Raw genomic sequence first — 14,281 nt, 5'->3', positions numbered from 1 at the left:
TTTGTGAGCCCCTACTAAAAAAGAGAACCTAAGTTTTAGCCCCAAATCACTTGTGTTTCCTTAAGTAACAATTCCTTGCATTGCTCTTCTAAGACCTCTGTAAATAAGACAGTTGTGGCAACTTCCGATTGGGTTAGATTCTGCAAACCATACTCACATGGAATAACACTCAGGTGCATAAATCATGGAAGTCAACTCAGTAGTGGTCCTTGTGAAAAATCTGGCCCATTGAGTCCAGGCCTGTGTGACTGATGGAGGACTCTGCTGCTTTTCTGTATCCTTACAGCTGCCACCAGAACATTTCTGAAAGTGGGTGGCATGCTGTCGAAGGGCTCTCTCTGATCAACTAATCAGTGGTTCAGTGATAGGAACTCCAGTTAATCACGCAGTTCTCAGAAAAAAACAAACCAGTTCCGCGAAAGCCAAGACACATTATTATAAAGCCCAGCAGGAACATTATGAGGAACATACCGATTTAGTATTAATGACTGCATCCGTTTGCTCAGCTTCAATCAGAACGATGTGTACAATGCGCTGTTTAGCTGCTTGAAGCTTTGTTTGGGTCTCAAACAAGCAAACAAACCAACCTAGCCTGATTTTCACTGTTAATGGTTAGCATTTCACAGTCCTCACAGTTTCTTCACTTCGGCTTCACTCCACAGTCCTGCCCTGTCCCCCTCAGCCCCTTCCCTTTTTGTCCACGTAGCTTATCCCCTTATAACTAAACGGCTCACTCACCCCCTGCCCCCAAAATAATGGAACTAACGTGCTGTTTCCTGCTATCACATTGCTCGCTCTGCTTGTGTATTCCACCCCCTTTGCCGCCCCCCTGTGCCTGTCATGTCTATTTAGATTGTAACCAGTTGGGGACACAGACCATGTCCTATGCTGTGTTTGTGCAGTGCCTACCACAATGGGGCCCCTTTTTAGGCTGTTCCTTTGGCACCGCTGTGACAAACAGAAAATAATCTGCCATCGTGTCATGCTTTTTGGTCAGTTTCATATCTCCTCTCTCCATGTCACTCTCCTTTATAACGTTTGGGGAAGAAAACAGCCATCCTTGGTGCAAACAGTAGTCGTTCCAAGAAAAAACATAGTACTGTCTGAAATACATTCACAGTAAATGCTGTTTTTGTAGAAATACAGTAAATGTGTTTGTACAGCATGCCTACAGTAAACTAGCTGCCAAGCACACTTGTCCTTAGACACCAGAATTTCAGGACAAACACCAAGTGAAGAACTTGGTGATACTGTCGCTACCAAATTAAAAACACAGCCTTACCTGTACCAAAACAACAAGGAGTCTGGTGGCACCTTAAAGACTGCATCAGATTTATTAGGGCATAAGCTTTTGTGGGTAAAACACCACTTCTTCAGATACACAAGTATTACACAAGCGATCAGTGTGTCCTTAGCAGGTGCATCTCGTTTCTGTAATCCCAGATTAATTTACTGGGAGCAATTCCTTAATCGCCATCGCATTCTCCATTCCTTCCTTCCTTTCTGTATTCATTGACCAAGTGCTCATAGAGATCCTTTCATGTGTATTCTTATAACTATTTTTCCTGTTAAATCCATGTAAAAATCCACTTTCTCTTTCCACTACTCCAAACCAGCAGCGAACAGCGTGTAAACACCTTTTGTGCATTTAATCCAGCTGTGCCACAGTAGTATACAATGTATTTAACATAAATATTTTTGTTCTTGCAGGATTAGATACACGTTAGATGTGTCCCTGGGTTAACTGACTGACAGTAAAACGGCTTTGATTTTTTCCAGCATACAGGGAGAGTTGGATGCTGAAGCTGACGCCATGAGAGTATCCCAGCAGGACTTGCTTTCAGTTAATGAGTCTGTTTACACCCCAGATTCTGATGTCACCTCACCAACAATCAACAGAAACCTTATTCAGAAGGCTGGCTACCTTAATCTTAGAAAGTAAGAAGGATAGTCCGCCTTGTTTGTCTGTGACTGGTAACTGATTTCTGCATTATCTCTACCATGAAGATTCTTTGAGTAAAATTTTCAGAAGCGCCGAAGTGATTTCAGGGCGAAGTCTCATTGAAAGTCAGTGGAATTAAGACTCCTACATCATTTAGGCACTTTTGAAAATGTTACCTTTCAGTTCCTAAATCACCTTAGAAAATGGGATTTAGGAGCCTAAGACATTTTAGGGGCTTGTGAAAGTCTTCCCCTTTGTGACTAATTGGTTTTCCCTCTAGCTCAATTCACCTACAAGGCCTGAATTCATGCATTTGAGTGTCTAAAAATAAAACGTCGTGTTGGTTTGAGCTCTGCAGCTGGGGTTGGAGTCTCTGAGACTGGGATCAGGATGTTCCCTCTTTTATGGGCTAATGAAAATGCAATGCTGCTTACAAGGAGGAGCTAGATTTTGGATTTCCACAAATTTCCCTTTACACTGACAGGAGTTGTACAGAAAAACCAGGTCCATAGCGTTGAGCATATACCATACTAGAGCTCAATCCTGCAGAGTTCCTTTTACTAAACCTCCCATTGACTTCAGCAGGAGTTATGTATATAGAAGAGCAGCAGAGGTGGATGGGCCCTGAATATTGTGTCTTTGAAATAACTTAAATGTCAGTTTGCATTTAATTTGAACAGTTTTTGATAGTTAACTGGATTACAAATGTTACGGTTCAACAGCAGTGTAAGAGATGGATTACAGGATTGTGTAAATGGCTCCATAGAAGGATGTACTTTCAATATAAGATTCTACTAGTAGAAGTGTAACTTTTCAAAATGTATAGCCATGTGTGCTGAAATTTCTGCTGCTCCTGATCACTCAAAAGTACAGCAGTACCTCAGCGTTACGAAAACCAGAGTTATGAACTGACCGGTCAACCACACACCTCATTTGGAACTGGATGTTTGCAATCAGGCAGCAGCAGACACTAAAAAACAAAAACAAAAACCCGGGCAAATACAGTACTGTGTTAAGTGAAAAAAATTTTAAAAAAAAGATTTGATACGGTAAGGAAAATGTTTCTGTGCTTGTTTCATTTAAATTAAGATGGTTAAAAGCAGCATTTTACTTCTGCAGAGTAAAGTTTCAAAGCTATTAAGTCAATATTCAGTTGTCAACTTTTGAAAGAACAACCATAACATTTTGTTCAGAGTTATGAACAACCTCCATTCCCAAAGTGTTCATAACTCTGAGGTTCTACTGTATCTTTTTTTTATAGAGTACAATAAAATTCCATGCAGCCTCATCTCAGTTGTTCTCCCTAAACCTTCTGCTGTTCGCAGCTAGGAAGTATTGCACATGATTGTTCATTTTAAACTTGGATCACTCAAAACCAACTGCTCCTTAAACCTTCAGCTTGCCCTGGGGATGTCTCTCCATTGTGGATGGGTGTCTTTGACACATTTGTTGAAATTTAGTTTACAAGTTACAAAGATCCTTGTTTGAAAATAAGGATCAGCCCTGCATCTGCAGCAGGGCTTGCTCAGAGTTTGGGCAGAGGGAGGGCTTCTGATCCAGGAATTGAATTGGGGGTTATTTCTAACTAGAAATACTGTGCTAACTGGTCTTAATACTGTGTGTTCCCTATAGTAAAACAGGCCTGGTGACTACAACCTGGGACAGACTCTATTTCTTCACTCAAGGTGGAAACTTGATGTGCCAGCCTAGGGGAGCAGTAGCTGGAGGACTGATTCAGGACCTGGATAACTGCTCTGTAATGGCAGTGGACTGTGAAGACCGACGATATTGCTTTCAGATCACCACTCCTACAGGAAAATCGTATGGGTCACAAGTTTTCTGTTAGCAGCCAATCATGTCTGGTGTACCAGATGGGGTTTCAGAATGCCTAATCATTGTGTTAACAGTTCCCTAGTGACAGCCATTTTAACTGAGCTGGATTGCCGTCATAACGTTGACCTACAGGAAAGAGTATTTTTGCACTTTTAAAATCAAGTGCCCACATTGCATAAAGGATGAATGTTGTGTCATTTAGGAATAGGGTATTCACACAACTGGGGTTGCTGGCTGCACACTCAGAGGCACAATTTAGTAGCCTGAGTGTAGGACTTTGGAGTCAGGTATTCCAGAATAATGCCAACTCTGACACTGGCTGCCTCTGTAGATTTATGATAGCTTAGTTCTCTGTGTGCAAAATGTGAATAATACCGACTTACCTATCTCAGAGGGCTGTTAAGGCTTCATTAGCTGAAGTACTTGTGAGTATCATTATCATGAGTGCAGAGCTAGGAGTCCAGTACAACCCTCTGATTAAGGCTGTAACAGAGTCCTGATTTTTTTGGTGCGAAAGTTGCAATCGTGGCTTGTTAAAGCTGTGGTTTCAGTGCGATCAGTTCAAGTACTACAAAACAAATTACCCCCAAATAAGCTGCAGCACCTTCTGCCAAGCTATGCAGCCTGCCTTCCCAAACAGGGCAGCAGCACAGAAGGGACGCCATGTGTCCCGCCTTGCTCTCAAAGCCAGCATGACGGAAGTGCAGCTGGGCCAGGTTTGAGTGGCATTGCAACCCTGCGCAGCAGCTCGCAAAGCTGAGTGAGTGGTATTGCAACCTGGCACTCGGGGTCGCAACCCCACTCAAATTCACGGCAACTATAGAAAGTTGTGGTGTGTGTTTAAAAGTTGCGGTTTCCCCAGCGAAATCAAGGCTTATGATTTTCTTACAGCCTTATCTAGTATATAGAATCGCAGTAGTTAAAGATGAATTTATGAGATTATTGAGTCTTCCCCCCTTGAAACTGTCTCTGTGGGCAGGGAGAGTGAGGGCATGTAATATAACAATGATACCAAGAAAAACATGAATCTAATGTATTTGTGTTTTAGGGGGATAACCCTTCAAGCAGAAAGTAAAAAAGAATATGAGGAGGTAAAATATTTCCCTGGTTAACGTTTTTACTTTCTTATCCACTAAATAGTTTAGAGTGTTCAGTTTCTTTTCTCCTTACAGTGGATATGTGCAATCAACAACATCTCTAGGCAGATCTATCTCACCGACAATCCAGAGGTGAGAGCTTGTTTGTTTTCATCTGTTCTTTCCAGGACCCATAGCATTTCTGGAAGGGTGAAATGTCTTTTTGTTTTGTAGGCTGTTGCAATCAAGTTAAATCAGACGGCCCTTCAGGCAGTGACCCCCATCACAAGCTTCGGAAAAAAACATGAAAGTTTGCGTCCCAGGTAATGCTTTCGCTTTTCTGTAGGAGTGATTTTTGCTGTTGTGCGGTCAGTCAGACTCTGCTTACAGGGCAAGAGAGTTGTGGGAAGCCCAGACCCTGCAACTCTGTCCATCCCAGCAGACCCCTGTGCCTGTGTGGAATCCCAGTGAAGGCAATGGGATCCCATCTGAGTTCAGGGCTCTGCTGCATGCAGTCCAGCTTGCAGGATTAAGGCCCCAGCCACTTCCAATTTTAACATACAGGTGGGGTTTCTCTTATTCATTTTTTTATGAAGCACACACAGTACTTAGATTGTAAACTCTTTGGGCCAGGGACCATTTTGTTATAGGCTTGTATAGTGCTCAGCACAATGGGTCCTGATTGCTAATTGGGGGCCCCGAGTGCGGTCACCATGCAAATTAAAAATAAGGTTTTTGATGAAAACTGCCCTGCCCTATTCCTGTCTGTACTCTGAAACTAGCACAAGGAGCAGTCTTCGCTGGGTCTGATCTCCTGGACTCATTCAAGTCAGTTATTAAACCCTCTATCCCCAAATAGAGGTTAATAATGAAGCTATGCGCTCCTGGATTTAAAAAACAAATGTTTTCCATTTAACTTTTCTCCCCTCTTTTCTTGAGAAATCCAGCCTGACCAGCAAGAACTCCTCAGTCTCTGTGACTGGGGTCCAAAGCCAGCTCCAGAGACTGACTATATTCATGCTCTGAATGTATGACCCTAAAAGCAGAGCACTAAATAAAGTAGAGCAAATTAGAGTTGAGTGTCTCTATCAAACTTTAGTAGGTAAAAACTTCTGTATGAGTTTTGTAGACAGTTCTGCCAGGATTTTTTTACAGCATATGTATTTCTTACTGACTTGTGCATATCTAATCTCTAACCCTTCAAAGGTTTCATCTTTTCTCACTCCATACTGACCTCCAGCTAAAAACTAGTCCTTCCCAGTTTACTGTGACTCCTTAGGGACCTCATAGGCTCCCACAAGCCATAGGGAGTGCCAGTCAAATGAGAAAGAGAAGGTGGGTAAGGAATATCTGTGGCTCGAAAACTTGTCTCTCTCACCAACAGAAGTTGGTCCAATAAAAGCTATTACCTCACTCACCTTGTCTCTCTCATATCCTGGGACCGACACGGCTACAACTACGCTGCATGCTTGCTTTCCCATTTCACTCAGGAGGTGGGAATTTTACTTTGGTCGGGGTTTTATGATACCCTGGATGATTTGATAATGAATAACCAGGGAAAATACCTACATTGAATATTGTTACATGGAGGAAAAATATTAGTTGGGTTGCAGAGAGTCAGCTCTGCGTTATTGTGTACAAACAGAAAATCTTGCAGGATTGAAACTAATCAAGATTCTGCTATCCAAATAAATAGGCAGAAATATTGGTAGGAGATTTCTACAGTTGCAGGAAATTCAAAAGCAGTTTCACACTCTGAGGAACTTTGGGAGGAAGAACAGGGACGAATGTTACATAAAACACACAGTTTGCTCCTGAGTATTGTACCAAACCTGTGACCATCTAGGAACTTTGGTGGTTGTCATTATGTCCATTCCCTTGCCATTCGGGACTTCACAGATAGGCAGCTTAGATCCTCTCTGCTCAATAAACACAGGTCTCTACTATTTGAGCTAAAAGAAAAGGAGTACTTGTGGCACCTTAGAGACTAACCAATTTATTTGAGCATGAGCTTTCGTGAGCTACAGCTCACTTCATCGGATGCATACCGTGGAAACTGCAGTAGACATTATATACACACAGAGATCATGAAACAATACCTCCTCCCACCCCACTGTCCTGCTGGTAATAGCTTATCTAAAGTGATCATCAAGTTGGGCTATTTCCAGCACAAATCCAGGTTCTCTCACCCTCCACCCCCCCACACACACAAACTCACTCTCCTGCTGATAATAGCCCATCCAAAGTGACAACTCTCTTCACAATGTGCATGATAATCAAGGTGGGCCATTTCCTGCACAAATCCAGGTTTTCTCACCCCCCCACCCCCATACACACACAAACTCACTCTCCTGCTGGTAATAGCTCATCCAAAGTGACCACTCTCCCTACAATGCGCATGGTAATCAAGGTGGGCCATGACTTCTGGGAACTCTTCTGGCTCTATCAATCTGTTTCTTCACTTCTGCATTTTACATTCCAAATTTTACATTTGGGGACAATGTATACCTTCAGATCAGAGGCACTGCTATGGGTACCCGCATGGCCCCACAGTATGCCAACATTTTTATGGCTGATTTAGAACAACGCTTCCTCAGCTCTCGTCCCCTAAAGCCCCTACTCTACTTGCGCTATATTGATGACATCTTCATCATCTGGACCCATGGAAAAGAAGCCCTTGAGGAATTCCACCATGATTTCAACAACTTCCATCCCACCATCAACCTCAGCCTGGTCCAGTCCACACAAGAGATCCACTTCCTGGACACTACAGTGCTAATAAACAATGGTCACATAAACACCACCCTATACCGGAAACCTACTGACCACTATTCCTACCTACATGCCTCCAGCTTTCACCCTGACCACACCACACGATCCATCGTCTACAGCCAAGCTCTGCGATACAACTGCATTTGCTCCAACCCCTCAGACAGAGACAAACACCTACAAGATCTCTGTCAAGCTTTCTTACAACTACAATACCCACCTGCGGAAGTGAAGAAACAGATTGATAGAGCTAGAAGAGTTCCCAGAAGTCTCCTACTACAGGACAGGCCTAACAAAGAAAATAACAGAACGCCACTAGCCGTCACCTTCAGCCCCCAACTAAAACCCCTCCAACGCATTATTAAGGATCTACAACCTATCCTAAAGGATGACCCAACACTCTCACAAATCTTGGGAGACAGGCCAGTCCTTGCCTACAGACAGCCCCACAACCTGAAGCAAATACTCACCAGCAACCACATACCACACAACAGAACCACTAACCCAGGAACTTATCCTTGCAACAAAGCCCGTTGCCAACTGTGCCCACATATCTATTCAGGGGACACCATCACAGGGCCTAATATCAGCCACACTATCAGAGGCTCGTTCACCTGCACATCCACCAATGTGATATATGCCATCATGTGCCAGCAATGCCCCTCTGCCATTTACATTGGTCAAACTGGACAGTCTCTACGTAAAAGAATAAATGGACACAAATCAGATGTCAAGAATTATAACATTCATAAACCAGTCGGAGAACACTTCAATCTCTCTGGTCACGCAATCACAGACATGAAGGTCACTATCTTAAAACAAAAAAACTTCAAATCCAGACTCCAGCGAGAAACTGCTGAATTGGAATTCATTTGCAAATTGGATACTATTAATTTAGGCTTAAATAGAGACTGGGAGTGGCTAAGTCATTATGCAAGGTAGCCTGTTTCCCCTTGTTTTTTCCTACTCCCCCCTCCCCCCCCAGACGTTCTGGTTAAACTTGGATTTAAACTTGGAGAGTGGTCAGTTTGGATGAGCTATTGCCAGCAGGAGAGTGAGCTTGTGTGTGTGTCCCCGGGGAAAAAAGGGGGGGGGGTGAGAAGTCCTGGATTTGTGCTGGACATGGCCCACCTTGATTACCATGCACATTGTAGGGAGAGTGGTCACTTTGGATGAGCTATTACCAGCAGGAGAGTGAGTTTGTGTGTGTGGTTTTTGGAGGGGGGTGAGGGGGGAGAGAACCTGGATTTGTGCAGGAAATGGCCCACCTTGATTATCATGCACATTGTGAAGAGAGTGGTCACTTTGGATGGGCTATTACCAGCAGGAGAGTGAGTTTGTGTGTGTGGGGGGGGGGGGGCGGAGGGTGAGAAAACCTGGATTTGTGCTGGAAATGGCCCAACTTGATGATCACTTTAGATAAGCTATTACCAGCAGGACAGTGGGGTGGGAGGAGGTATTGTTTCATGATCTCTGTGCGTATATAATGTCTACTGCAGTTTCCATGGTATGCATCTGATGAAGTGAGCTGTAGCTCACGAAAGCTCATGCTCAAATAAATTGGTTAGTCTCTAAGGTGCCACAAGTCCTCCTTTTCTTTTTGCGAACACAGACTAACACGGCTGTTGCTCTGAAACCTGTCACTATTTGAGCTGATACACTTGCACAGTGCTGATTATAACCAGTAGAGGGCAGTGGTGCGCACATCATTCACTGTGGTAATGTGTAACCAAGAGCAGCTCATTTGGAATTTGTTGCCCTTCCTTTCGGATGTAGCAATATTTCTTCTCATTAGTAAGTGATTTTATTTATGAAGAGGAAGAGAAATTCAGTTTGTAGCCTCAGTGACATTTTAATATGGCAGTTTGCTTATTGTGGGGCAATGAACACTGAGATTTGGTGTAAACCTGCCTTCTTTCCAACATTATGACATGACATTTTCATTCAAAACCTTTCTCCATTTTCATTGTAGCCAGAATGTGAAGAATATGGAGATGGAGAGTGACAAGATCATCCCTAAAGAACTGTCCACTAAACCCAACTGCACAGAGTTAATTGCACCTGGAACACCGATTCAGTTTGACATGGTACTTCCTGCAACTGAATTCCTGGATCAAAACAGAGGTGGCAGGTACAGCCAGCTAACGTTCGACATATTTGACCAAACGGTTTGCGAGGAAAGAGCTATTCCCTTTACAACATTTGTGTATGGTCATTCAAACCAATACGGCTGATCTGCTGTTCTGAGCACACGTGTGTGATTAGATTTTCTTAAAAATATTTTTCAGGCGCACAAACCCATTTGGAGAATCTGAAGACAACAAGAATGATGAGGAAGGTAAACACTTTTTTGGCTCATTATAGTGGGGCAATAGTCACAAGCGTATGTCTAGTGTTATTAACGGTTTTACAGCTGGTTTTTCAGACGAGTGCTGGGCGCCTAACCAGACGTTGCTGTTCTCACAACTCCCCCCCCCCCCACAATAGTATTGTGACCCCCTTTTGGATTGGCACCCCCAGTTTGAGAAATGCTGACCTAATATAAGGGGGCCTTGATCCCGACTGAGGCTTATGGGTAAGGCTCTACCCAAATCATGGCCATGAAAAACACATCAAGGACCGTGAAATCAGATCTCCTCTGTGAAATCTAGATGTTGGAGGGGGGAAAAGTGGTAGGGCTGGGGATACTCCAGCTGGGGGCTCCTATCATGCACCAGACTCCAGCGGCTAGTCCCAGCAGGGGTGGGGAGAGACAGAGCTTCCTCTTCTCCTGTACAGCCACTGTTGGGGGAGGGGAGGAGATCAGATCCACCTCTGGGTACCTCTGCTGCCTGCAGCAAGCTCCATGGCTGCTGCCTTTAGAGCCCAAGTCTGAAGGAAGCGCAGAAGCAAGGGTAGCAATCCCTTACAACAGCTTTGCAACCCCTCCCAATGACCCCCCTTTTGGGTCAGGACCCTCACAGTTACAACACCGTGACATTTCAGGTGTAAACATCTGAAACCATGAAACTGAGTAATTTTAAAATCCTACGACTGTGCAGCTGACCAAAATGGACCATGCATTTGGTAGGGCCCTACAGTTCTGGGTGCTGCTGTATAATACAAATAGTAAATAAGACCTTGTGCTGGAGATGGGCACTTAGCTTAGTATGCAGTAATCAAGGAAGGCTTACTAGGGCCTCATTAGAACAGGAAAGCAGCCATTAAAGTCTGAGGACCACAGAGAAAGGAGAAATCACCATGCTGTCTTTCCTGCCACCCCACAGAACAAACCATCAAGAATAGAACAAATTCGAAAACAGAAATATTATCACATGAGGATTAGACCCAGGGATTAGCTTGATTTAAGATGAGGCTGTATGCAAAATTATTCTTCACTTATCATTTTTTAAAAAATTGTACAGTCAGTCCAACTACCTAATAATAATCAACCATCCCAGAGTTGGAGCAGCAGTGAGAGAAAGACCAAGTGTATTATTAGGGCAAGTCAAAAAGAAAAAACTTGAATGAAAAATTAATCGGTTACAAAATTTTCAATATATATTTGCTGCAATTCTAATTTGTTACACTTGTACACAATCCAAGCATTTGGTAAAGCTGGGTCAGACTAAAACCTGGCTAACAGGGAATATGATTGAAGAGGAAATGATGTGAAAGGCAGTTAGTTATCCCAAGTTAGGACCTGGTAATTGACTATAGTTTTTCAGAACAGTTCTGATAGTAAAATTAAATATTAGATAACTCTGAACATGGGCATGAATGAATGTAGAACAGGAGACCATTCCTTTGTTTTCCAGATTCACTCTTGCAGCAGATGTTTGTAGTTCGGTTTTTAGGATCTATGGCTGTTCAATCAGATGATACAAATGAGGTGATTTATGAAGCTATGAGGCAAGTGTTAGCTGCTCGTGCCATCCATAACATCTTCCGTACAACTGAATCCCATCTAATGGTCACCACCAAGAGTCTCAGGTAGAGTAAAATTCTTAACACACTCTTAGCCCTACTGTTCTGTTTTCCATTTGAGGTATCTACAGGCGACAGCTGTTTCTAAATACACCACCTCTGTTTCCCCAAAGAGTAGGAGATTTGCACATATGGATCTCTACCGACAGAACAGCAAAAGTTTGAACGGGGAAAAGCCCAACTCTTACAGGCATTTTTTTTTCATGATAAAGCTAATTGTGTCACTACAGTGGAGGGGGTTATAGCATCCACACTGTAACCATTGCCTTTTGTAATGGACCAATGACTGGGCCCACCACTCAGATCTGTTTAGAGCGAGAGTGTAAGTTCTAGCAATAAACAAATCCAAACATTGCTCCAGTATTATCTAAAAGTTTGAAATTGGGTTTTTTTCCTTACCTCAGTGGGCCCCAGCTCTGGGGACTTGCTTTTGTGGAGGACTCCAACTCACATTAAAGTGGGTCCTTTCTTGTCTCTCTCAAGTTAGAAATCATCCCATCCAAGCTTTCAGGATGCAGCAAGGCTGCATGTTACTTCAAGAACACTATCAGAGAGGTCTAGAAAGATCGCCTCTGTGCAGACACTCCTACTTCACTTTGAATTTGAAACACAATACTGCAAAATAGATCACTTGTCCGGTTTCTGTTGCTTTAAAATAAGTGTCAAAGCTGCCTCCCCATCAAAACTTTCAGCTAGGACAGCCAGTGCATAAGTCAGGTCTCTCTCTCTCACTCTCTCTTGGAGAAAAAAAAACTTTATTTTGGGTGTTTTTATTAATTTGATAATGTACAAGTACAAACCTGTCTAGTACTAGTTCATGGCACATAGGCTGTCCAAGTTTCCTATGCCATCAGAAAGGCAGCATGGTCCAGGACAAAGGGCACTGGGTTGGGAGTCAGGGGAGCTGAATTCCATTCCTGGCTTTGACACTGACCTACTGCAAGACTTTAGGCAAATCAATTCAAGTGTGTGCCTCAGTTTCCCCATGTTAAATAGGTATAATGATCCTCTTTCTTTTGTAAAAGGTTTAAGCTATATGGCCGAAGTCACTACAGAAGTGCTCAGTATTCTTACTTAAAACTTCTTATAATTGCAGGTTAATAGATCCTCAAACCCAAGTTACACGAACAACTGTAAGTAATTCTTCATGTTGATAGTAAAGTTTAAATAACTGCAACATCTTTGATTGCTTCCCTCTGCACTGATAACACTTAATCCCAGAGAGGATCAGTCTGCCAACCTAGTTGACCTTAAAGTTCTCTAATGTGCTTTTCCAGTTTGAACTTGCCAGTGTGACGCAGTTTGCTGCCCATCAGGATAACAAGAGACTGATTGGTTTTGTGGTCCATGTCACTGAGTCTCTGGGGGAAGAATCCATGAGCGCTAATATTTTTGAGAGCAACACAGAAGGCGAAAAGGTCTTGTGATTGTTTTATATTGTATTTTTATGCCGTTTTTTAAAAAAATTAATCCTAGTGTCTGTCTGCCTTTAAGGAGCCTCCTATAGGGGGAATGTTACAGAAACAGAGTCAGCTGGATTCCTTTATTCTTAATCTAATGATTGAGGGAAATGTGATAGCATAAGTCCAGGCACATAAAAAGAAAGGAACTTGTGTGAATGCTGATGCTACTGTCTGGGGCAGAGGTGGGCAAACTATGGCCTGCGGGCCTGTCCTGCCTGGCCCTTGAGCTCCCAGCTGGGGAGGCTTGCCCCTCCCCCGCAGCCTCAGCTCGCTGCGCCACCCACGCTCTGGCCCTCTGAGTGGCATGGTAAGGGGGCGGGGCACAGTTGGATAGGGGGTGGGGTAGTCAGGGGACAGGGGCCAGGCTGTTTGGGGAAGCACAGCCTTCCCTACCCAGCCCTCTGTGCAGTTTTGCAACCCCAATGTGGCCCTTGGGCCAAAAAGTTTGCCCACCCCTGATCTAGGGCCTTAGGAGTCAGTGTCCAGCACCAATGCTGGCAAAAGCAAGGTTGTCTCCTGTATTGTGATCGTTACATATAAGTTGTTGTATGCAGTATAGTTGGAGCTGTGTCAGTTCCAGGCTATTAGAGAGAGAAGTTGCATGAGGTAATCTCTTTTATTGGATCAATATGTATTGGTGAGAGAGACAAGCTTTCAAGCTACACAGAACTCTTCTTCAGGTCTGGGAAAGGTACTCCCAGTGCGACAGCTAAATGCAAGGTGGAACAGATTGTTTAGCATAAGTAATTAACACACATTCTAAGGGACCATTCAAGACGTGAAGAGCACTGTGTGGCTCAAAAGCTTGTCTCTCTCTTGAACCAGAACTAGTCCAATAGAAGATCTTACCTCACCCATATTTTCTCTCTAACTACCTTTAAGGAAAGATGAATTGTGGGATCGTGGGAGTGTTAACTCATTTCCTAATTTCCCAGACTTTACAACAACTTAGAGAAGACAATGCAGAATATGTCTCTGGTTTGATACTAATGGATACAGCTGCACATGAGATAACAGAAGGCTGTGCAAAAACAAGTAGATAAAGATGGGAGGGACAAGTCCACCATTTTGTTCTGCATTCTTAAGACCACTACTGATGTGGAAGAGCTTTTTCATTAGTAACTAAGGCCCTGATCCACCTAAGTTAGGCACCTGCCTCCCGATTTCATGCTGATGTGGGTGTTTCTCTCACTCTCCTGTTGAAGCTGTTCAACTGTGTATGAATAATTAGA

At 43.4% G+C, this 14,281-nt stretch overlaps 1 protein-coding gene across 2 annotated transcripts in view; it reads left to right on the top strand.

Annotated features, from left to right (window-relative positions):
- APPL2 (adaptor protein, phosphotyrosine interacting with PH domain and leucine zipper 2) overlaps nt 1-14,281 on the top strand; it is a 57,384-nt gene that overhangs the window by 40,014 nt on the left and 3,089 nt on the right. For both annotated transcript variants that reach the window (XM_084611026.1, XM_084611027.1), the window contains exons 10-19: nt 1,780-1,938; nt 3,575-3,763; nt 4,824-4,866; nt 4,948-5,004; nt 5,086-5,174; nt 9,593-9,751; nt 9,909-9,958; nt 11,418-11,592; nt 12,683-12,719; nt 12,864-13,004. In XM_084611026.1, coding sequence (XP_084467152.1) covers nt 1,780-1,938; nt 3,575-3,763; nt 4,824-4,866; nt 4,948-5,004; nt 5,086-5,174; nt 9,593-9,751; nt 9,909-9,958; nt 11,418-11,592; nt 12,683-12,719; nt 12,864-13,004 — 1,099 coding nt within the window. The remainder of the gene's footprint in view (nt 1-1,779; nt 1,939-3,574; nt 3,764-4,823; nt 4,867-4,947; nt 5,005-5,085; nt 5,175-9,592; nt 9,752-9,908; nt 9,959-11,417; nt 11,593-12,682; nt 12,720-12,863; nt 13,005-14,281) is intronic.

Source organism: Lepidochelys olivacea (assembly GCF_965140295.1).
Source record: "Lepidochelys olivacea isolate rLepOli2 genome assembly, chromosome: 1".
NCBI classification, from domain to species: Eukaryota; Metazoa; Chordata; order Testudines; family Cheloniidae; genus Lepidochelys; species Lepidochelys olivacea.
This window is presented reverse-complemented; position numbering and strand designations above follow the sequence as displayed.